General features: G+C 38.1%; 1 protein-coding gene across 3 annotated transcripts in view; it reads left to right on the top strand.

The window, feature by feature from the left end:
- LOC132519917 (recombining binding protein suppressor of hairless) overlaps nt 1-24470 on the top strand; it is a 229851-nt gene that overhangs the window by 167946 nt on the left and 37435 nt on the right. For all 3 annotated transcript variants that reach the window (XM_060148405.1, XM_060148404.1, XM_060148407.1), the window contains one exon: nt 20267-20305. In XM_060148405.1, coding sequence (XP_060004388.1) covers nt 20267-20305 — 39 coding nt within the window. The remainder of the gene's footprint in view (nt 1-20266; nt 20306-24470) is intronic.

The raw sequence follows: 24470 nt of genomic DNA, 5'->3' as shown, positions 1-24470 counted from the left end.
TTTAGTTTTTTAAGGAACCTCCATACTGCTCTCCATAGTGGCTGTATCAATTTACATTCTCACCAACACTGCAAGAGGGTTCCCTTTTCTCCACACCCTCTCCAGCATTTGTTGTTTGTAGATTTTCTGATGATGCCTATTCTAACTGTTGTGAGGTGATACCTCATTGTACTTTTGATTTGCATTTCTCTAATAATTAGTGATGTCGAGCAGCTTTTCATGTGCTTCTTGGCTATCTGTATGTCTTCTTTGGAGAAATGTCTATTTAGGTCTTCTGCCCATTTTTTGATTGGGTTGTTTGTTTTTTTAATATTGAGCTGCATGAGCTGTTCGTATATTTTGGAGATTAACCCTTTGTCTGTTGATTCGTTTGCCAATATTTTCTCCCATTCTGAGGGTTGTCTTTTCGTCTTGTTTGTAGTTTCCTTTGCTTTGCAAAAGCTTTTAAGTTTCCTTAGGTCCCATTTGTTTATTTTTATTTCCATTACTCTAGGAGGTGGATCAAAAAAGATCTTGCTGTTATTTAAGTCAAAGAGTGTTCTTCCTATGTTTTTCTCTAAGACTTTTATAGTGTCTGGTCTTGCATTTAGGTCTCTAATCCATTTTGAGTTTGTTTTTGTGTATGGTGTTAGGGAGTGTTCTAATTTCATTCTTTTACATGTAGCTCTCCAGTTTTCCCAGCACCACTTATTGAAGAGACTGTCTTTTCTCCATTATATATCCTTGCCTCCTTTGTCATAGATTAGTTGACCATAGGGGCATAGATTTATCTCTGGGCTTTCTATCCTGATCCATTGATCTATATTTGTTTTTGTGCCAGTACCATATTGTCTTGATTACTGTAGCTTTGTAGTATAGTCTGATGTCAGGGAGTCTGATTCCTCCAGCTCCCCTTTTTTCCCTCAAGACTGCTTTGGCTATTTGGGGTCTTTTGTGTCTCCATACAAATTTTAAGGATTTTTTGTTCTAGTTCTGTAAAAAATGCCATTGGTGATTTGATAGGGATTGCATTGAATCTGTAGATTGCTTTGAGTAGTATAGTCATTTTCACAATATTGATTCTTCCAATCCAAGAACATGGTATATTTCTCCATCTGTTGGTATCATCTTTAATTTCTTTCAACAGTGTCTTATAGTTTTCTGCCTACAGGTCTTTTGCCTCCTTAGGTAGATTTATTCCTAGGTATTTTATTCTTTTTGTTGCAATGGTAAATGAGAGTGTTTCCTTCATTTCTCTTTCAGATTTTTCATCATTAGTGTATAGGAATGCAAGAGATTTCTGTGCATTAATTTTGTATCCTGCTACTTTACCAAATTCATTGATTAGCTCTAGTAGTTTTCTGGTAGCATCTTTAGGATTCTCTGTATAGTATCATGTCATCTGCAATCAGTGACAGTTTTACTTCTCCTTTTCCAATTTGTATTCCTTTTATTTCTTTTTCTTCTCTGATTGCCGTGGCTAGGACTTCCAAAACTGTGTTGAATAATAGTGGCGAGGGTGGACGTCCTTGTCTTGTTCCTGATCTTAGAAGAAATGCTTTCAGTTTTTCACCATTGAGAATGATGTTTGCTGTGGATTTGTCGTATATGACCTTTATTATGTTGAGTTGGGAGTTTTCCTCCCTCTGCAGTTTTTTGGAAGAGTTTGAGAAGGATGGGTGTTAGTCCTTCTCTAAATGTTTGATAGAATTCACCTGTGAAGCCATCTGGTCCTGGACTTCTGTTTGTTGGGAAGATTTTTTTTTTTTTTTTTCCGGTATGCGGGCCTCTCACTGTTGTGGCCTCTCCCGTTGCGGAGCACAGGCTCCGGACGCGCAGGCTCAGCGGCCATGGCTCACGGGCCCAGCCGCTCTGCGGCATGTGGGATCCTTCCGGACTGGGGCACGAACCCGTGTCCCCTGCATCGGCAGGTGGACTCTCAACCACTGCGCCACCAGGGAAGCCCTGTTGGAAGATTTTTAATCACAGTTTCAATTTCATTACTTGTGATTGGTCTGTTCATATTTTCTCTTTCTTCCTCGTTCAGTCCTGGAAGGTTGTACCTTTCTAAGAATTTGTTGATTTCTTCCAGGTTGTCCATTTTATTGGCATATAATTGTTTGTAGTAATCTCTTAAAATCCTTTGTATTTCTGCAGTATCAGTTGTGATTTCTTCTTTCATTTCTAATTTTATTGATTTGAGTCCTCTCCCTCTTTTTCTTGATGAGTCTGGCTAATGGTTTATCAATTTTGTTTATCTTCTCAAAGAACCAGCTTTTGGTTTTATTGATCTTTGCTATTGTTTTCTTTGTTTCTGTTTCATTTATTTCCGCTCTGATCTTTATGATTTCTTTCCTTCTGCTAACTTTGGGTTTTGATTGTTCTTCTTTCTCTAGTTCCTTTCAGTGTAACGTTATATTGTTTATTTGAGATTTTTCTTGTTTCTTGAGGTAGGCTTGTATAGCTATAAGCTTCCCTCTTAGACCTGCTTTTGCTGCATCCCATAGGTTTTGGATCGTCGTGTTTTCATTGTCATTTGTCTCTAGGTATTTTTTGATTTCCTCTTGGATTTATTCAGTTATTTAGTAACGTATTGTTTAGCCTCCTTGTGTTTGTGTTTTTTACGGTTTTTTCCCCTGTAATTGATTTCTAATCTCATAGTGTTGTGGTCAAAAAAGACGCTTGATATGATTTCAGTTTTCTTAAATTTACTGAGGCTTGATTTGTGACCCAAGATGTGATCTATCCTGGAGAATGCTCCGTGCGCACTTGAGAAGAAAGTGTAATCTGTGGTTTTTGGATAGAATGTTCTATAAATATCAATTAAATCTATCTGGTCTGTTGTTGCATTTAAAGCTTGTGTTTCCTTATTAATTATCTGTTTGGATGATCTGTCCATTGGTATAAGTGAGGTGTTATGGTCCCCCACTATTGTGTTACTGTCCATTTCCTCTTTTAGAGCTGTTAGCAGTTGCCTTATGTGTTGAGGTGCTCCTATGTTGGGTGCATATATATTTATAATTGTTATATCTTCTTCTTGGATTGATCCCTCGATCATTGTGTAGTGTCCTTCCTTGTCTCTTGTAACATTCTTTATTTTAAAGTCTATTTTATCTGATATGAGTATTGCTACTCCAGCTTTCTTTTGATTTCTTTTTGCATGGAATATATTTTTCCATCCCCTCACTTTCAGTCTGTATGTGTCCCTAGGTCTGAAGTGGGTCTCTTGTAGACAGCATATATATGGGTCTTGTTTTTGTATCCATTCAGCAAGCCTTTGTCTTTTGGTTGGAGCATTTAATCCATTCACGTTTAAGGTAATTATCTATATGTATGTTCCTATTACCATTTTCTTAATTGTTTGGGTTTGTTTTTGTAGGTCCTTTTCTTCTCTTGTGTTTCCCACTTAGAGAAGTTCCTTTAGCATTTGTTGTAGAGCTGGTTTGTTGGTGCTGAATTCTCCTAGCTTTTGCTTGTCTGTAAAGCTTTTGATTTCTCCATCGGCTCTGAATGAGATCCTTGCCGGGTAGAGTAATCTTGGTTGTAGGTTCTTCCTTTTCATCACTTTAAATATGTCATGCCACTCCCTTCTGGTTTGTAGAGTTTCTGCTGAGAAATCAGCTGTTAACCTTATGGAAGTTCCCTTGTATGTTATTTGTCGTTTTTCCCTTGCTGCTTTCAATAATTTGTCTTTAATTTTTGCCAATTTGATTACTGTGTGTCTCGGCATGTTTCTTCTTGGGTTTATCCTGTATGGGAGTCTGCACTTCCTGGACTTGGGTGGCTGTTTCCTTTCCCATGTTAGGGAAGTTTTCGACTATAATCTCTTCAAATATTTTCTCGGGTCCTTTCTCTCTCTCTTCCCTTCTTGTACCCCTATAATGTGAATGTTGTTGTGTTTAATGTCCCAGAGGTCTCTTAGGCTGTCTTTATTTCTTTTAATTCTTTTTTCTTTATTCTGTTCTGCAGCAGTTAATTCCACCATCTGTCTTCCAGGTCACTTATCCGTTCTTCTGCCTCAGTTATTCTGCTATTGATTCCTTCTAGTGTATTTTTCATTTCAGTTATTGTATTGTTCATCTCTGTTTGTTTGTTCTTTAATTCTTCTAGACCTTTGTTAAACATTTCTTGCATCTTCTCGATCTTTGCCTCCATTCTTTTTCTGAGGTCCTGGATCATCTTCACTATCATTATTCTGAATTCTTTTTCTGGAAGGTTTCCTATCTCCACTTCATTTAGTTGTTTTTCTGGGGTTTTATCTTCTTCCTTCATCTGGTACATAGCCCTCTGCCTTTTCATCTTGTCTATCTTTCTGTGAATGTGGTTTTTGTTCCACAGGCTGCAGGATTGTAGTTCTTGCTTCTGCTATCTGCTCTGTGGTGGATGAGGCTATCTCTCTAGTTACATTTTAAACCAAATTTATCATTGTGTCAATTTGGGCAAGGTGGTTTCTAAGCTGATCTTGTAATGCGGATAATAGCACCTACCTTAATAAGATTGACGTGTGTGTGTGAAGTGAGATATGCATGCACAGTGCATAGCCTGATCCTGCTGTTGTAGTGTATTCTGTCTGCATAGGGATCATGTTTCTTATTTGCTGTTGTACGTTCCAAGTGTCTACTACAGTGCCTAACATACAGTAGGCACTTTAATATGTTAAATGTTAATGAAAGAACAAAGGAGTGAGACTGTAGGAAAACAATTAATTATGCCACTCTCTCTATCCTTCTTCTTCATCTTGGTTTTAGTTGAGGGAGGCATAGGAAGCCAGTTTAAAAATTAACAAATAGGAAGATTCTAATCCTAGTACACATTCAACCTTTTTCTGTGACACTGCATAATTAGTGATTTTTTTTTTTTTAAGTGCCTACTCTGGAATAGGTTTGCCCCAACAGAGGACCATAGTTGATCCTGATTTTTTGCCTACTAATTAGGAGAGGAGATTGTAAATTCTGATCTGCAGTTTGGATGGAGAGAAGAAGACCAATTTTGTCAGGACTTATACCCTTATACTAACCTTTCTTGATACGAAATACATACATTCGGGAATGGTATAGCCGAGGACTAGAAATCACTGGCTTCTAAATTTTGATGTTAAAATACAATTTGAAGACAATAGGAATAAAGTCTAGGAAAGAACTTTTTTTCAAAACCATCCATTCATTCAAGAAACTTAGATATTTATATATCTAGAAATATATTTATCAATTAAAGTAATATACCTACAGAAAAGCAAAGCACACAAATCATAAATGTACAATAAAGTAAATTTTCACAAAGTGAATATACATGGGTGACCATCGCACAGATGAAGTTACAGAATATTACTAGCTCTTCAGGGACCCTTCTTATAGCTCCTCCTAGTGTCTGTACCTCCCTCTCAAAGGTAACCTGTATTCTTGTGAGTACAGTAGATTAGTTTTGCTTTTTTTGTTTTGAATTTCATATAAATAGAACCATACAATTCTTGTACCTTTTTGAATCTGACTTGTTTTGCTAGTAATCAACATTACTGCATATGTAATGATAATTTGTTCACTTTCATTATTGAATAGCACTCTATTGTATGATTATTCTATAATTTATTTGATCCTTTGACAGTGGTCATTTGAGTTTCTGATTGTGGTTATTATGTCTGATGATGCTGTGGACATTGTTGTAGATGTCTTTTGGTACCCATGTATACACATTTGGGGGGGTATAGCGTTCTTACTACTTTTGAACATGTGCAGTAATAATCTCAAGTCAACAAGCATGTATTTTAAACTGTTGTCAATGGTTTATCAGTATCACTATATTCTCAGGTGTACTTTCATTAAGGAAAAGTCTTGGGCCTTCATGTACCACCTCATTGCATGATGTTGCTTCTGAGGCTATTCCATTCCACAGGCTGAATCAATTAATTTAGAGAGAGATCCACTGGACCTAACTTTTACAGGGAAATATTTTTTTCTACTCATACTTTCCGTGTGATGGGAGCTAAGTAGTACAATGCCTGGTTTCTCTCTACCAAGTTTAATCCTTTGATTCCTCAACAGTTACTTGGAAATTTTTATTTCTAGGGTGTTAGGAATCAATATAGAGCCCAGCTTTAAAATTGCAAAGTCTTTTGACTTAGTAGCTTTCTTTTTTAACTGAAAATCACCTATTTTTCCATAGTTTGTTTATTCCATGGAGTCAAGAACTTACTTTGAGAGGTCTCCTGAAATGTAACTTATTCATCTTCCTTATATCCTTCCCCACTAAAAATCTCTTTGGCCCTTTCTGCTATAGTCAAGCTTCCCTACCAGAAACCATTGATGGTCACTTCTTGGGGATCTGATCTCTCAGTGCCAAACACCTGTCCTGAACAGTGGTTAGCATATAGGTAACTGGATCCCTTCCTAGATAAATGAACTACACACTAAATGTTGCATACCTTTTCAAGAATAGGACCCAAGGAGAACAGGTGAAGAAATCCTATTATGGATAGTTATTATCTATGGCTTTCTAAATTTCATTTTAGATAAGGGCATAAGGGGGGAAAAAGCCCCATTTACTTTTATTGGCTTTTTTTTCCTTCCTTTTTTTTTAAAAGTCTCACTAGGATTGGAAAGAGCATTTCAAAAGATGAGAGAAAATTAATAACTTCTGATTAATATCAGATTTCTTTCTTCCTGCAAAGAATTTTCAAATGACTTCAGAGAACTGACACCCTTAACATATTTGGCAGAAGTTTTGTGGAGAAAAAAGATCTTCACTGCTTATAATTTGAGGTGGGGGTGAGAAGTAATGGGGGGGTGCAATGACAAAAACTATGTGATTTCATCTCATGTACAAGCTGCTTTCCATGATCACTTGGCATTTTCCATGGGAGATGTTCAGCCCCAAACAGTCTTCGATGGATTGTGTGCATGCTTCCTGGGCTGCGCTACCTTGGGAGGTGTAGATTCTAGGACAGATTTCTCTCTTTCCTTTTGTATCTTTGCCTTGATGGTAGTAGGAACCATTTTTATATATGTACATATACTCCTCATGGTTTTCTTTTGTTTGTTGTGGCACCCACTTGTTTGTTTTTTTCTAAGTTACTGGACAGCTGCCGCCACCTAACCAGGCAGTAACATAGGATACCCCTCAAAGCTGAGCTATTATCCCTCACTAAGCCATAGTTTAAGCAAACTAAATGTACTACTTGAGCGGTAGAATATATATAAAACATAAAATTTACCATTTTAAACATTTTTAAGTGTGCAGTTCAGTTGCATTAAGTACGTTCATATTATTGCACAACCACCATCACCATCCATCTCCAAAACTTTTTTATCGTCCCAAACTGTACCCATTAGACAATAACTCTCCATGCTCCCTTACCCTCACCCCTGGCATCAGTCCGTGGCAACCACCATTCTACTGAATTTGAATACTCTAGGTCCCTCATATAAGTGGAATCATAGGATATTTGTCCTTTTGTGTGTGTCTTATTTTATTTAGCACAATGTATTCAAGGTTCATCCATATTGTACGTAGCGTATGTCAGAATTTTTTTAAGGTGGAATAATATTTAATTGTATGTGTATACCACATCTGTCCATCCATCGGTGGGCATTTGGGTTATTTCCACCTTTTGCCTATTGTGAATAATGCTGCTCTGAACATTGGTGTACAAGTATCTATTTGAAATTCTGCTTTTACTTCTTTTGGGTATATACCCAGAAGTGGAATTGGTAGATCATGTAGTAATTGTACATTTAATTTTGGAGATATTGCCATACTGTTTTCCACAGTGGCTGCACCATTTTATATTTCCACCAGCAACATACAAGGGTTCAGATTTTCCCACATCCTCACCAACACTTGTTATTTTTTGTTTTTTTTGATAATAGGCATCCTGATGGGTGTGAAGTGGTATCATTACGGTTTTGATTTGCATTTCCCTAATGATTAGTAACGCTGAGCTTCTTTTATGTGCTTATAGGCTATTTGTATATCTTCTTGGAGATACATATCTTCTTATCTCTTCAAGTCCTTTGCCTATTTGTAAATCAGATGTTGTTGAGTTATAGTTCTTTATGTATTCTGGATATTAATCTCTTTGTGAGATGTATGATTGTATATATTTTAAAGCAATATAAATATGTATTTGTTTTGAAGGGCCTATTTCAGTTTTACCATGTTTCTTAGGGTAAATATTCAGTAATCCACTCTTGAAGCAGTAGTGGTGTTTTGTCTAGTGCTTACTCAGGGCCTAGAACTCTTTTTGGTGCTGTACACTTACGAACTTTTAAAATTCTTGCAAGAATCCTACATGGACATACTTTCATCTGTGTTTTCAGTTGAGAAAAATGAGACACAGAGAGTTTAAGTAACTTCCACTAGTTTGCTTTAAAGGTGGAATGTGAGCTTAAGCAATCTAGCTCCTGAGTCCATGCCCTTACCGCAATATGTGGCTGCCTGTCCCATGACTTGCATTGGTGAGAAACTGTGTGTGTGCTCTCATCAGATGACGCTTCTCACCTCTTAAACACTGTCTTAAAAGTCAGTGCATAAGATCAAGTGAGGTGTCTGAAGAAGTTCTTAGCAAAAATTAAACAGACGGTTAAGATTGGAGCCTCTTTAAAATTCTTTATGTTGTGTTATGTTTTCCTTTTTTGGAAGTATGTTTTCCATAAAGGTGTGTTCTTTATTTGGGTCTGGAATACTTTTTTCTAAAATGTTTCCCCTAGTGAAATTTGCTTACTGAGACCATTTTGGGGGTAAATTTTTTTTTTAACATCTTTATTGGCGTATAATAGCTTTACAATGGTGTGTTAGTTTCTGCTTTATAACAAAGTGAATCAGTTATACATATACATATGTCCCCATGGGGGTAAATTTTTAACTTACATGTTTTTCTCTGTTTCTATTTTAAGCCATCTGTATTCTAGACTTGGTGTATGAGTGGCTTTAACTGATGTCTAGATACTGAAATTTTATTTTGCTGTTTACCTAAGCCAAACTTAATTAGTAATGAATAAAACATCTGTCAAATTGTATAATACATTCTAGAGCAAAATGGAATTTTTGCTGCTGCCCACCATTATCACTAATACTGGGCGTAGCAGGGTGTATGTATTTGTGTGTTGTTTTATATATGCACTTGGGGAAAGGGGATGAAAATGTAGATCTCATTTCCTCATTCAAAATTAATGTTACTCGGAATTCCCTGGTGGTCCAGTGGTAAGGACTCCTTCCTTCCACTGCAGGGTGCACAGGTTCGATCCTTGGTCGGGGAACTAAGATCCCGCATGCCGCACGGCATGGCCGGGGGTGGGTGGGGTGGGGGGAAGAAAAAGATCAATGCTACTAATTGGATAGCTTTCCCCCCCCTTTTCTTTCTCTCTTTTTTCTCTCCTTGTGTGTGTGTGGCGGGGGGGGCGGGCACGACTGGGAGGTGCTATGTGTAACCAGCAGTCTATTCCTAATTGTACACATGGATTTAAAAAATTTTTTGTTAATAGAAATGATGCTTTTTTAAAATAAATTGGCTGCTTTGGGTCTTCATTGCTGCACACAGGCTTTCTCTAGTTGCGGTGAGTCGGGGCTACTCTTTGTTGCGGTGCAGGGGCTTCTCCTTGCGGTGGCTTCTCTTGTTGAGGAGCACGGGCTCTAGGAACGCGGACTTCAGTCGTTGCGGCATGCGGGCTCAGTAGTTGTGGCTTGCGGGCTCTAGAGTGCAGGCTCAGTAGTTGTGGTGCATGGGCTTATTTGCTCCGCAGCATGTGGGATCTTCCCAGACCAGGGCTCGAACCCCGTGTCCTCTGCATTGGCAGGTGGATTCTTAACCACTGCGCCACCAGGGCAGCCCCAAATGATGTTTTATTGAATATCTTCGTATACAAATTTTTGCATAGTCACAGTTTATGTGTACCTGTATAATAAATTTCCAGAATAGAAATGGCTAGGAATTCAAGGAAACGCACATCTTGAATTATAATAGACACTGCCAAATGTCTTCCCAAAAGATTTTACAAATTTAAACTCCCATCAGTGCATGAGAATTCCTGTTTCTCTACTTGTACGTCAACAACGGGTATTATCAAACTTTAAATCTACAGCAACGATTCTTTTTTTTTAATATAAATTTACTTATTTATTTATTTTTGGCTGCGTTGGGTCTTTGTTGCTGCACGTGGGCTTTTTCTAGTTACAGCGAGCAGGGGCTACTCTTCCTTGCAGTGCGTGGGCTTCTCATTGTGGTGGTTTCTCTTGTTGCGGAGCACAGGCTCTAGGCGCGTGGGCTTCAGTAGTTGTGGCTGGCACGTGGGCTCAGTAGTTGTGGTGCACGGCCTTAGTTGCTCCGCGGCATGTGGGATCTTCCCAGACCAGGGATTGAACCCGTATCCCCTGCATGGGCAGGTGGACTCTTAACCACTGCACCACCAGGGAAGTCCTAACAATTCTTAAATGATTGTCGTAAGAACATAAGAGCTATGCCAGGAAGCTGGCCATAGAGTGTCTTATGTGTCAACTTCATTGAATGTTTTTTGATAGGTTTGTCACCACCAGGTTCTGTGGCAATTAGGGTCAGGCCAGCAACTTGATCAGGAGATTAGTGCTTCTCTGATTGTGGCCTTTTTTGTTTTGATATAATTTCAGTTTACAGAAGAATTGCAAGAATATTACAGAGAAGTTCAGCCAGATACGTCAGTCATTAACATTTTACCACATTTGCATCATCCTTTTGTGTATCTACACATGCACGCACACACACACACACGCATGCACATATATACTTATTTTCCCTGAACCCTTTGAAGGTAATTAGGCATCATGCCCTTTTCTCCCTAAACACTACAGTGTTTCTAAAAAATAAGGACATTCTCTTATTGAACCCCTGTACAGCTGTCAAAACCAGAAATTAAAATTGATATCCTATTTTCTAATCTACCGTTTTATGCAGATTTTGTTACTTGTCTAAATAATGTCCTTTTATAGCAGAGTAAATTCTGGATAGTCTGTTGTATTCAGTGATCATGTATCTTTAGTCCCTTCTAATCTGGGCCAGTTTCTCAGTTTTTTGCTTGTTTTTCACAACCTTGATGCTCTGAAAAGTATAGTCTACTTACTTTGTTGACTATTCCACAATTTAGGTATATTATGTTTCCTCATGTTTAGATTCAAGTTCTGTGTTTTTTTTTGTCAGTGATATCACAGAAGTGATATTGTGCTCTTATGCATCACGTTAGGAGGCATTTGATGTCAATTTGTCCTATTCAGTCTCTTGACATGAAATTGGAGTACTTCGCTCAGTGTCTCATTGCTCCCTCTTGTTGAGCCATAGGTTTTAAGACATATACTTTTCATATAAGATCTTTATATGTGATGTTAATGGATGCCAGTGTTCTCATAACTCAGTTGTGCTAACTGGGTGGTGAGGCTTATGGCTGTTGCAGATTTAATTGGGGGAAATCCCTCCTCAGGTATGGCTTTTAGAAAAGACATCTTTACCCTAACCTGGTAATAATAATATTGGAGATACCTAAAAAGCCAGATGCTGAGAATAGCTGGAAATGATGGTCCCAGTCACTCATTCTTTGTATCTTTCCACTCTTCCTGATTCTTTACACAAACTGCTGACAGACTGTTAAGTTTGTTGTTGTTGTGGTTTTAATTGAAAAAGAAAAGGTAGGATAAAGGGACTTTAAAAATTAAGGAAGCAGTGCTTTTCAAATGTTCTCTACCCAGTATACTAGTAAGAAGGGGAGCATGTTCTCCACCTGATGGGGTCAACTGCAAGCATGGCATGTCTTTGAAGTCTACCCCATAGGATACTTGTTCTAATAGAAACATGCTTAATAAATGTGATGGTTTCGGAGACTACATCATGCCTTGATTGTCTTTGTTACAGTATCCAGTCTCCTGCCTTGATTGTCTTTGTTACAGTATCCAAGACCACTAGTTACACCCTGACAGGTTTTGAGCATTATTGCCATTAAATATGGTTCTTAAAGTAAGAGTAGTTTCAAAGCTAGAAGTTGAAATGCGACAAAGGGTGACATGTCTTGCTCAAAGTTATGTGACTTAATACGTAGGCTGTTTTCTGCCATAGGTATAGAATGAATAAGCTTTTAGAAGTAAAAATAAGTTACATATTTACTTTAAATATATTTTTTAGATTAGTCTAATATTAATCTTTTAAATCATATTCAATAAGTACAATATTTAAGTTGTTTCTTACATTTTTGTTTTATAAACTATATAGATAATATCTTTGAACATATGCCATTGTCCATTTGTCTTAGTAGCATGTAAGTTCCATAAGGACATGGATTTTGTGTTTCTTTTGTTCACTGATGTATACCAAGTACCTATATTTTGTACATACTAGGTGAATGAATGAATCTAGAGACAAAGACGGTATGTTATGTGTAGTCCTTTCTAACTAGCATCTTCTATTTTTGTGAGTAAATTACTAAACAGCTTCCTAGTACCACTTGCTTTGTTTTTCGTATTATATTTTAGCATAGATTATAGTGATAGTGTATATCACCTATTTGTTTCTTTCTCCTGGTGGAATGATCAGGTATGGATTCTTGAGTATATGAATCAGGTTTCCTAATTTTCCCATCAAATGTTGTTTAATTTCAGTATCTTGAATCATGTTTCAAGAATTCTAGTACTTTTTTGAACTGTATACTGTTTACAGCAGATTTGGTGCAGAGTTTGGCTTAATTATGAGTTTGAATTGTTCATGCTTTCTTTTCTACATTTTTCCTGCAAATACCACACCAGTGTGTCTTGAGTTAATTTATTGTAATATCGTTTCTGCATGAAGCAAAAAATTTGTGAAATACAAAAAAATAGAGGAAATTACTTTTAGTTCTACACCCAAGGGCAGAATAGTTTCCCACACTACTTGAGCTTGCTTTTCCATCTAGCTCTATGTTTTTAAACTCGGAAGTTCTAATATCGTTACTAGACAGTAGTCTAGCAGTGTAATTACTAAGTTGTTCTATATTCAAAAAGGTTTTTTCTTATCCTTCCACACCCGCCTTTTGCTTTTTGACTTGGTTTTTCTCGTGTAAAGCATCTGTTAGCTAGAAAAGGTGTTTTTCCCACATTACTTGAGCTTGCTTTTCCATCCAGCTCTATGTTTTTAAACTTGGAAGTTCTAGTATTGTTACTAGACAGTATTCTAGCAGTGTAGAGTTGTAAGTTGTTCTATATTCAAAAAAGTTGTTTCTTATCCTTCCACACCCGCCTTTTTTTTTTTTTTTTTTTTTTTTTGCGGTACGCAGGCCTCTCACTGTTGTGGCCTCTCCCGTTGCGGAGCACAGGCTCCGGACGCGCAGGCTCAGTAGCCTTGGCTCACGGGCCCAGCCGCTCCGTGGCATGTGGGATCTTCCCGGACCGGGGCACGAACCCATGTCCCCTGCATCGGCAGGTGGACTCTCAACCACTGCGCCACCAGGGAAGCCCCCCGCCTTTTGATTTTTGACTTGGTTTTTCTCACGTGAATCATCTGTTAGCTAGAAAAGGTGTTAAGATGGTGAAGTTTTGATATTATCATGTTTGTCCTCAATATATTTGTAGTCATATACTTCCTTAACAGATTGGTTAATATAGAAGGAAATGTATCTGTTGTGGGGAAAACAATATTACATCTCCACCATGAGCAAAAAAGAAGTGAAAGAAGTGTGTAAAGTGTATGCAGGTTTTTTACTTATTTGAAAATTCAAATGGATTGGAGGATATGTGGGAATCTTAATACTATTTATAGGTAGGAAGTGCTATGTTTAGTGATTGATGGCAAAATTAAAAAAATCCTCACACTGCCAGGTATATGAAAATAGATTTAGCTATAATAATATTCTCCCTAGCTCTTTCTATTTTGAATAAAAGATCATTGTTATCTTAGAAAGGGAAAGCTAGTGAAATTAAAGTCAAATGAGTTTGCTAGCCTAAAATTATACTTACAACATAGATACTTTGGGCAGTGTAAGTTTTCTTGAGCCATAGTATTATATGAGCATTACTAATGATGGCACATAGATTTTTTTTTTCCCCCAATTTATGTTTGGCTGCATTGCGTCTTTGTTGCTGCGCACGACCTTTCTCTAGTTGTGGTGAGTGGGGACTACTCTTCGTTGTGGTGTGTGGGCTTCTCGTTGCGGTGTGTGGGCTTCTCGTTGCGGTGGCTTCTCTTGTTGCGGAGCACAGGCTCTAGGCACGTGGACTTCAGTAGTTGTGGCACGTGGGCTCAGTAGTTGTGGCTCGCGGGCTCTAGAGCACAGGCTCAGTAGTTGTGGCACATGGGCTTAGTTGCTCCGCGGCATATGGGATCTTCCTGGACCAGGGCTGGAACCCATGTCCCCTGCGTTGGCAGGCGGATTCTTAACCACTGCACCACCAGGGAAATCCAGCACATAGGTTTTTGTGTTTTGTTCACCAATCCCAATATGAGGGAGAAGCATACATAATAGAAGAAAAGGGTAATCACCTTTATATAAGCTAACCTTTGCTTGTTACTTAAAAAAAGTCCAGAATTACAACTTTTTTCTTTTAAATATATAACAGGGTTGATGATCACATTTAATCAAAACTATGCTTTATATAGTGTGCAAAAAATTTGAGAAACCTACTCATGCAAATGAGATATTGACAACCTATAATATCAAAAAGAGAAATTGGATAACAGTGATTCTTTGTTACAATGAGGAATTAAGTCAGTACTTCATAAAATCAAAGGTGTTCCTAGGGTACTTAAGGTTTTAGATTTTTTTGTTTTTGCATTGTTAAATATAGTGGACACCTATTATGAAAGTGTTTTACGGAAGAGTGGCCTAAACTTGTTTGATCCAATTTATTTCTGGTTTTCAGTTGTCAACACGTCAATAGATATCTTGTTTTAAAAATAGATTACAAGGGATTTCCCTGGTGGCTCCGTGGTTAAGAATCCACCTGCCAATGCAGGGCACACGGGTTCGAGCCCTGGCCCCAGAAAATCCCATGTACCATGGAGCAACTAAGCCGGTGCACCACAACTACTGAGCCTGTGCTTTAGAGCCCACGAGTCACAACTACTGAAGCCCGTGCACCTAGAGCCCGAGCTCCGCAACAAGAGAAGCCACTGCAATGAGAGACCTGCACACCACAATGAAGGGTAGCCCCTGCTCGCCGCAACTACAGAAAGCCCGCACGCAGCAACGAAGACCCAAAGCAGCCAAAGATAAATAAATAAATAAAATTTCAAAAAATAGATTACAAGTAAAGATAAAAAATTTGTACCGGCCTGTCTCACCATTCCCTACTGCAAAAGGGCGGGATAGAACTTAATCTTTAAATCATAATCAGTCTCTGAGTAATTGTTAGCTGACTTGTCATTTCTGCTGAAAACTGGTTATTTTGATTGCATAATGTAAATATACATTATGAATTTTCTTAAGTCACTCATGTTTAAAGATGGGCCTTCTTTCTGTAGTAGATAATTCCTGAAGTTTTGTATATTCTATCAATACATCAGATTAGTAGAGGAAAATGGATCTTGATAAGTATAGGGTGCATATAGTATCTTGGTATAATGACAGTTTTAAATATGTAGACCTATGAATTTTATTGAATAATTAGAATTTAGTTCAATTGTGAGCTTCAGAATTGTGCACTGTGAACCTACTAAACACTTTTATGAATTTTCTCGGAAACCTCATTTTCTGATCCTTCTCCCATTCTAATAGATACAGTAACCATTAGGTTTTCTTTTTTTAATTTTTTATTGGCGTATAGTTGATTTACAGTGTTGTGTTAGTTTCAGGTGTACAGCAGAGTGAATCGGTTATACATATACATATATCTGCTCTTTTTTGGTTTTGTTTTTAAAATTCTTTTCCCATGTAGACCATTACAGAGTATTGAGTAGAGTTCCTTGTGCTATACAGCAGGTTCTTATTAATTATCTATTTTATATATATATAGTAGTGTGTATATGTCAATCCCAATCTCCCAGTTTATCCCTCCCCCCCATCCCCTGGTAACCATAAGTTTGTTTTCTACATCTGTGACTCTACTTCTGTTTTGTAAATAAGTTCATTTGTACCCTTTTATTTTAGATTCCATATATAAGCAATATCATATGATATTTGCAGTAACCATTAGCTTTTTTTGTTTGTTTGTTTTTTGCGGTATGCGGGCCTCTCACTGTTGTGACCTCTCCCGTTGCGGAGCACAGGCTCCGGACGCGCAGGCTCAGTGGCCATGGCTCATGGGCCCAGCCACTCCGCGGCACGTGGGATCTTCCTGGACCGGGGCACGAACCCGTGTCCCCTTCATCGGCAGGCGGACTGTCAACCACTGTGCCACCAGGGAAGCCCCAACCGTTAGTTTTTAATGGGATAGATATGAATGTGATGGCATATGCATTGAAGAGAGGATTGAGACTGCACACAATTGGAGATGCTTTATTATATACTGAAGAACCAGTTGAATCTTATTAACATTTATAAGCTTTCTAGCCTTAGGATAGCACCTAGACAGAACACTGCATCATTTTGAAATGCTGTTTAGGCTTAGCAGGCAAATTGCTGAGTTCTCTTGCTCATGTTTTTTATTGGGGCAGGAGTGATATTGCACAAGCATGCTATATGATTGTTGACTTCATCTAATGGGTAGCTCCAAAAAAGAATGTAGACACATATTTTAATCAGCATTCAGTTGTTAATCTAATTTTGTAAGCATTTCACAGCACCAAGAAACAATTTGCATTTGTATTTTGAGTGCAGTGGATCTCTTACTAGCCATGTAATAAACTTATGTTCAATTCTGTGTTAGATCCCAAAGGATGCTTAATGGTTGGAGTTATTAGCTAGTTTGAAGGGTTAGTGGCATCGTGATTCTCACTGAAAAGTTTTCTTTCATTTGTTAACTGTGTCTCTCTCTAAAATTTTCACCATTTTAAGCCCTTAGTTAGATTCTGGCCACACCTCAATTTGCTTCTTCTATAAAGTATAACTGCTCTTAAATACATATGTGAAGAAGTAATTTAAAGATTGTCTTAAACTTCCTGGTTTTTGTAAAAATATTCTAGTGAGGCAGTTTTATTTTAATCATATGCTGCAGTGGTACATTTAGTCAATCTCAAAGGTTCAAAAGAAAATCTTTCCTGTGGAAAAAGATTCAGGAGTAGAGCCTTTAACTTCATAATTGGAGTTCACATCATAGATTAGCCAATAGTTCAGTGTTTTAAAACTACGGTCTTCAGCAGCCTTGCTTATATTACTACTAAATCATTGTATTTAAAATTGAACATCCTATAGGATAAAATCAATGAGAATTACTTGTTATTAATTCTTCTGACAGAAACTTGGATTATTTGCTCATTTTTAGTGCTATTTCAATTAAAGTCACTTTTCAATATTTTAGAGTTAACTAAAATACCAAAATATTCAAAGTCACAGATGCCCATTGTTTATAAATGGAGTTCATAAACAATGTCATATAGCATTAAATTACTCAACAAAAGGAAGTACATGGGATTCTAAGACTTCAGTCATCAAAGTTAATAATTATGTAAAATATGACAAATATAGTAGAGAAATCTTAAGTCAAATTAGGTTTCACAAACCTATAACTGTGATTATGAACAAGTCACTTAAACTATAACTGCAATCCTGCTTTAAAAAGAAAACAAAATTCTATTGATCATTTTTCTTCAAGTGCTATGTGCCTCCGCCATGTCTTTCAGAAGATCTTATTTCAGAGGAAATAGGAGATCATCACATAGGGATTTGTTTCTTCCTCTTATACTTATCTTTATTAATATCACACTTAATATCTTTAGTTATTTCGGCATAACCATTTATAACTAAAAAACAGTAATAATTACTAACATTTATTCGTCATTTACTGTATTCCAGGCATTGTTCTATGTATCTTCTATATGTTAATTACCACATTTAATCCCTTCAGCAACTCCTTGAGGTCAGTACAACCACTGTGTCCTTTTTACAGATGAGGAAGGAAACTGAGGTGTAGAGAGTCAAATAATTTCAGGGCTGCACAGGAAGTAAATATTGGGTTGGCCAAAAGGTTCGTTCAGTTTTGTCCGTAAGATGGCTTTTGTAGCGCTTAGTTGTCTAAAACTTCATTTGAGACAGTTTTGTTAGATTGTATGTGACAGCTGTCATATCAGCATGCATTTAAAAAAAGACTTATCAAAATTGGTGAATTTTGGGGCTTCCCTGGTGGCGCAGTGGTTGAGAGTCCGCCTGCCGATGCAGGGGACACGGGTTCGTGCCCCGATCCGGGAAGATCCCACATGCCACGGAGCGACTGGGCCCGTGAGCCATGGCCACTGAGCCTGCGCGTCCGGAGCCTGTGCTCCGCAACGGGAGAGGCCACGACAGTGAGAAGCTCACGTACCGCAAAAAAAAAAAAAAAAAAAAATCAATTTTTGTTTAGCCATTTTAATATTGAAGATGGAAGAAAAAACAACATTTTCAGCATATTATGCTTTATTATTTCAAGAAAGGCAAAAATGCAACTGAAATGCAAAAAAAGATTTGGGCAGTGTATGGAGAAGGTGCTGTGATTGATCGAACACATCAAAAGTGGTTTGCATAGTTTTGTGCTGGAGATTTCTCGCTCGACGATGCTCCACGGTTAGGTAGACCAGTTGAAGTTGATAGCAATCAAATCGAGACATTAACTGAGTACAATCAATGTTCTACCACGTGGGAGACAGCAGACATACTCAATATATCTGAATCAAGCCCTGAAAATAGTTTGTACCAGCTTGGTTATGTTAATCGCTTTCATGTTTGGGTTCCACATAGCACGATAAAAACTTTCTTGACTGTATTTCCGCATGCGATTCTCTACTGAAATGTAATGAAAACGTTCCACTTTTAAAACAAATTATGACAAGCGATGAAAAGTGGATACTGTACAACAATGTGGAACGGAAGAGATCGTGGGGCAAGCGAAATGAACCACCACCAACCACACCAAAGGCCAGTCTTTATCCAAAGAAGGGGATGTCGTGTAATGGTGGGGTTGGAAGAGAGTCCTCTGTTATGAGCTCCTTCCGGAAAACCAAACGATTAATTCCAACAAGTACTGCTCCCAATTAGACCAGCTGATAGCAACACTCAACAAAAAGCGTCCAGAATTAGTCAACAGAAAATGCATAATCTTCCACCAGGATAACGCAAGGCTGCACGTTTCTCTGATGACCAGGCAAAAACTGTTACAGCTTGGCTGGGAAGTTCTGATTCATTCGAGTATTCACCAGACATTGCACCTTTGGTTTTCCATTTATTTTGGTCTTTACAAAATTCTCTTAACCGAAAAAATTTCAATTCCTTGGAAGACTGTAAAAGGACCTGGAACAGTTCTTTGCTCAAAAAGATAAAAAGTTTTGGGAAAATGGAATTATGAAGTTGCCTGAAAAATGGCAGAAGGTAGTAGAACAAAACAGTAAATATGTTCAATAAAGTTCTTGGTGAAAATGAAAAATGTGTCTTTTATTTTTACTTAAGAAACAAAGGTACTTTTTGGCCAACCCAATACCAAATCATAGATTTGAATTCAGCTAATCTCACTCTGGGTCTTTCTCTTAACCTGCATGGTGTATGTATTTCTAATTCCAACCTAAATTGTGCTTATCCTTGCTCATACTTTTCTCTTTGCCCTCTCCCAAACAACTGAAATGCTTCTATGCTAGTACATGTAGCATATTTATTTTTGAAGGGCCATATGCTATAAACTAATTAAGTAGTCAACATCTAGGTTTAAATCTTAACTCTGTCTGTCACTTAATTTACTCTGTGATATTGGGCAACTTGCTTTCTACATCTTTAAAATGGGCCAATATGTATCTTCCAGAATTATTTTATAATGATTAAAAAGGGAAAAAATGTATAACATAGTGCCTGGCACATGGTAAACACTTGTGAGCTCTACACCACCTCTTGGGCTGTGAGGATTTTTTTGAGTGCTCCAGATTATGTGAGACTGGGGCAGGGGGGTCTTTGGTTAGATGTCTTTTAGCAAGGTGTCTCTGGAAGGTACCTGTCATCCTCATCTAATCAGCATGGTACATGCTTAGAGTGGATGTGTCAGGCCTAGTTAGAGTTTGTTGTTTTGTTTAGGAATGGTTTTAAAGAATGTATTTTGTTATAACTGGGTATAGGTGTTTACTAGAGGATTTCTTTTTACACTGGACTTTAGTAGGGTTGAAGTATAAGTCATAAAGGAGATTTCATGGTGCCTAAAAAGCTTACTGTGGAGCATGTCATACAGCCTATTTAATTTTTTTTTCTTATTTTTTCTCTAGAAAATTTGGTGAGCGGCCTCCACCTAAACGACTTACTAGGTAAGCATTATGTTAGTCTTTCACCCAAACATTTCATAAAAGTGTTAGATCCTGTCATTTTGGAAGCTATATTAGGTGTTCTTTGCAAGAAGTTATTCACATAATGGTATCTAGATCATGAGCATATTTCCACCCTCCCTTCCCCACATCTCCCCTTTTTCTCCCTTCAAAAAACAGGGTAAGAAGATACAGTTCAAAGGGAAAAATGAAACCTTTCAAGAATTAATATTGAGTATTATATAGTTAATATAACAAGGGCTACAATGTAAAGATAGTTTCCTATATCTAGCTTCATTAGCCAGTCACAATTTGTTGATCACAACTGGAACTTGAAAGATACTTAAATGCTTTTAGAAGAGAATTTTAAAACAAAGATATTATCCATTTTTAATGAGACTATAAATATTATATTCTAATTATGTAATTTTTTACGGTATGCATTTTAATTACACATGTTAAATTTAAAAGTGTTAGTCTTGAAAATGATTTTAAAAATTTCTAACCATCAGTGATTGTAAAATAAAAATAAGACATTCAGTTCCACAGTTACAGTCCTAGAGTTAATGCTACCCTGTGTCGTTAGTATCTTTCAAGAAAATCGTATGTGTGTATAAACATATACCTGTCTTTTTTCTTTTTAAAGTCTGGCATCATACTCTACCATTGTTCTGTTAACTGTAGATCTTCTACCTTGTTCTCCTTAGTGTATCCATAGATTTTCCTTGTCTTCCCACTGCTCCTTATTTAATTCACACCGATAGCCATTTGGGTTATTTCCACATTATTACTATTATTAAAAAAGCTGTTTCACTCAAAGAATGACAGGGGCATGCCAGAAGTACACACAAAGGGAGCCAGTTTGAAGAGGCTTCTTTTAGCCAAATCATGGACACTTTGGTCATAAAATAAACAATGATAGTAATAGATTAAAACCCATAAAATAGAAGGACAGTTTAGAAGTCTACACTGAGTTAAATAAATAATTCGATAAATGGGGGAGAGGAGATAGCTTTTCTTTACAGAAAAATTCCACCTAATAAGTGTAGAAGGAATCATGGACCTAGGAAAGCACATTTTGGCAACCGTTACAGTGATAATCGTTTCAGGCCAACATCATCAGTGAATTCTTAAACTACTGGTTTAAAGTCTGATGAGAAACAGTGTTTTTATAGTGTCTAAGCATATCTTCACAAAGTATGGTTAATTATAAAGTGAAAAGCAGTAACATGACAGTGAAGAAACCTGGCAGATGCCACCTTAATTAAGCGTTCTAAATTAACATCACTAATAATGGACAACTAAGTATCATATGCATCCTGAGGACATACTATCACTTTTGTAGTGGTTCTTGCCAAAAATGCATAAGCTAAATCTAAGCATAAGGAAGCATCAGACAGACACAGATGGAAGGACATTTCTATAAAATAAACAGCATCTACTCTTCAAAATTTTCAAAATCACGAAAAACTAAGACTGAGGAGTACCAGAGTAAAGGAGACCAAAAAGACATGACAACTAAGTTAAACATGACAAATTCAACTGAACCTGGAGCAGGAACAAATTTTTCTTGTGCTCTAAAGCTGGAGTTGGCAAACGTTTTCTGTAATAGGCCAGATAATAAAAGTGTTAGGCTTTTTGGGGCACACTGAGTTTGTTTTGACTTTTCAGCTCTGTTCTTGCATCCCCAAATCAGCTGTAGACAATATGTAAATGAATGGTGTGTCTGTGTTCCAGCTCAAATTAATTAAAAAAACAAACAAACTGAAGGCTATTCTGATTTGGCCTGAGGACAGCTGTTTCTCAATACTGCTCCATACTCCCACCCCCAATAAAGGACATTAGAGGGACAGTTGGAGACATCTGAATAAAATCTATTACCAGTGATAATTGCATTGTGATTGTATAAGAGACTGTCTTTTTAAGAAATAAACACAAGTATCTTGGGAAAAAGGGACTTTATGTCTATAATGTGCTCTTAAATGGTTTTAAAAACATAATATATAGGGCTTCCCTGGTGGCACAGTGGTTGAGAGTCCGCCTGCCGATGCAGGGGACACGGGTTCGTGCCCCGGTCCGGGAAGATCCCACATGCCGCGGAGCGGCTGGGCCCGTGAGCCATGGCCGCTGAGCCTGCGCGTCCGGAGCCTGTGCTCTGCAACGGGAGAGGCCACAACAGTGAGAGGCCCTCGTACCGCAAAAAAACCCCACAAAAACCCATAATATACAAATATGGTAAAATATTAACATTCGAGAGTCTGGGGGAAATGGGGACTAGGAATTGTTTGTGCTTTCATAACTTTTCTGTTACGAAATGCCTGAAATTCAAAATAAAAAAAAAAATTTAAGGTGTATTTCAGATCAAGTGGGCTGGGAAAATATAACTTATCTCACAGGTCCATGTTAATGTATTTTCAATTATTTTTATATATCTTGAAATTCTAACTGGAATTGCTTAATTCACATATATAGGCATTTTGAAATTTGAAATTTAATAGATAAATATTTTAATTTCATTACCAGCAGCAATAGGTTCAAGTGACTCCTAACGATAAAATATTTATTCATTCATTCATTCATTTAGGCTGTGTCGGGTCTTTTTTTTTTTTTTGTGGTACGCGGGCCTCTCACTGTCGTGGCCTCTCCCGTTGCGGAGCACAGACTCCGGACGCGCAGGCTCAGCGGCCATGGCTCACGGACCCAGCCGCTCCGTGGCATGTGGGATCTTCCTGGACCGGGGCACGACCCCGTGTCCCCTGCATCGGAAGGCGGACTCTCAACCACTGCGCCACCAGGGAAGCCCTGTGTCGGGTCTTAGTTGTGGCACGCAGGATCTTCGTTGAGGCATGCGGGATCTTTTGTTGTGGCACACGGGCTTTTCTCTAGTTGTGGCGTTCAGGTCTTCTCTTTTCTAGTTGTGGCACACAGGCTCCAGGGCGCATGGGCTCTGTAGTTGTGGTGCACGTATTCTAGAGCATGTGGGCTCTGTAGTTTGTGGCACGCAGGCTCTCTGGTTGAGGCGCGTGAGCTCAGTAGTTGTGGCACGTGGGCTTAGTTGCCCCACGGCATGTGGATTGAACCCATGTCCCCTGCATTGGAAGGTGGATTCTTTTTTTTTTTTTGCTTTACAATGGTGTGTTAATTTCTGCTTTATAACAGAGTGAATCAGTTATACATATACATATGTTCCCATATCTCTTCCCTCTTGCGTCTCCCTCCCTCCCACCCTCCCTATCCCACCCCTCTAGGTGATCACAAAGCACCGAGCTTTCCCTGTGCTATGCTGATCTCCATGTGCTATGCGGCTGCTTCCCACTAGCTATCTGTTTTATGTTTGGTAGTGTATATATGTCCATGCCACTCTCTCACTTTGTCCCAGCTTACCCTTCCCCCTCCCCATATCCTCAAGTCCATTCTGTAGTAGGTCTGTGTCTTTATTCCCGTCTTGCCCCTAGGTTCTTCATGAACTTTGTTTTTTTTTTTCTTAGATTCCATATATATGTGTTAGCATACGGTATTTGTTTTTCTCTTTCTGACTTACTTCACTCTGTATGACAGACTCTATGGAAGGTGGATTCTTTACCATTGGATCACCAGGGAAGTCCCTGATAAAATATATTTTGATAAATAGTTAACCTGCATATGTAAAATTTCCTTTCCTTTCCTTAAATATAAACAATAATATAGTTAGGTCCCATCTACTTTATCATGATTTTCCATTTACCCTTTAAGCAGTTTTCCCTGTTTGGAAAATTTTAGTAGCTTTTAGGACTTCTGCTTCTAGCCAAGATGGAGTAACAGGGACTAGAATTACTCTTCGGCCTAAAACAACTAAAAACCTGGACAAAATATATGAAACGGTGGTTTTCAAGATATTGAATGGCAGGCAAGAAAGGACAGTGATCCTTGAGAGACAGGAGACAAATGAGGTGAGCCCTACAATTGCCTCAGCTTAGTGCCTGGAGAAAGTTTCCAGTACATGATGTAGGGAAGGGGAATCCAGGTGGAGCCTAGTAAGCACCATGAGTTGTGGAGGTAGAGCTGGGACTATAAGGAGGCTAAGGTGGCCAGAACTCTTAGGGCAGAGAACTGGAGAGGAAAGAGCTATGCAGAGTTCCAGAGATCTACAGAGGGTCCTCTCTAGTCTTAAGCTGAGTATTGATTACCA

This window comes from Lagenorhynchus albirostris, chromosome 4 (assembly GCF_949774975.1).
Source record: "Lagenorhynchus albirostris chromosome 4, mLagAlb1.1, whole genome shotgun sequence".
NCBI classification, from domain to species: Eukaryota; Metazoa; Chordata; class Mammalia; order Artiodactyla; family Delphinidae; genus Lagenorhynchus; species Lagenorhynchus albirostris.
This window is presented reverse-complemented; position numbering and strand designations above follow the sequence as displayed.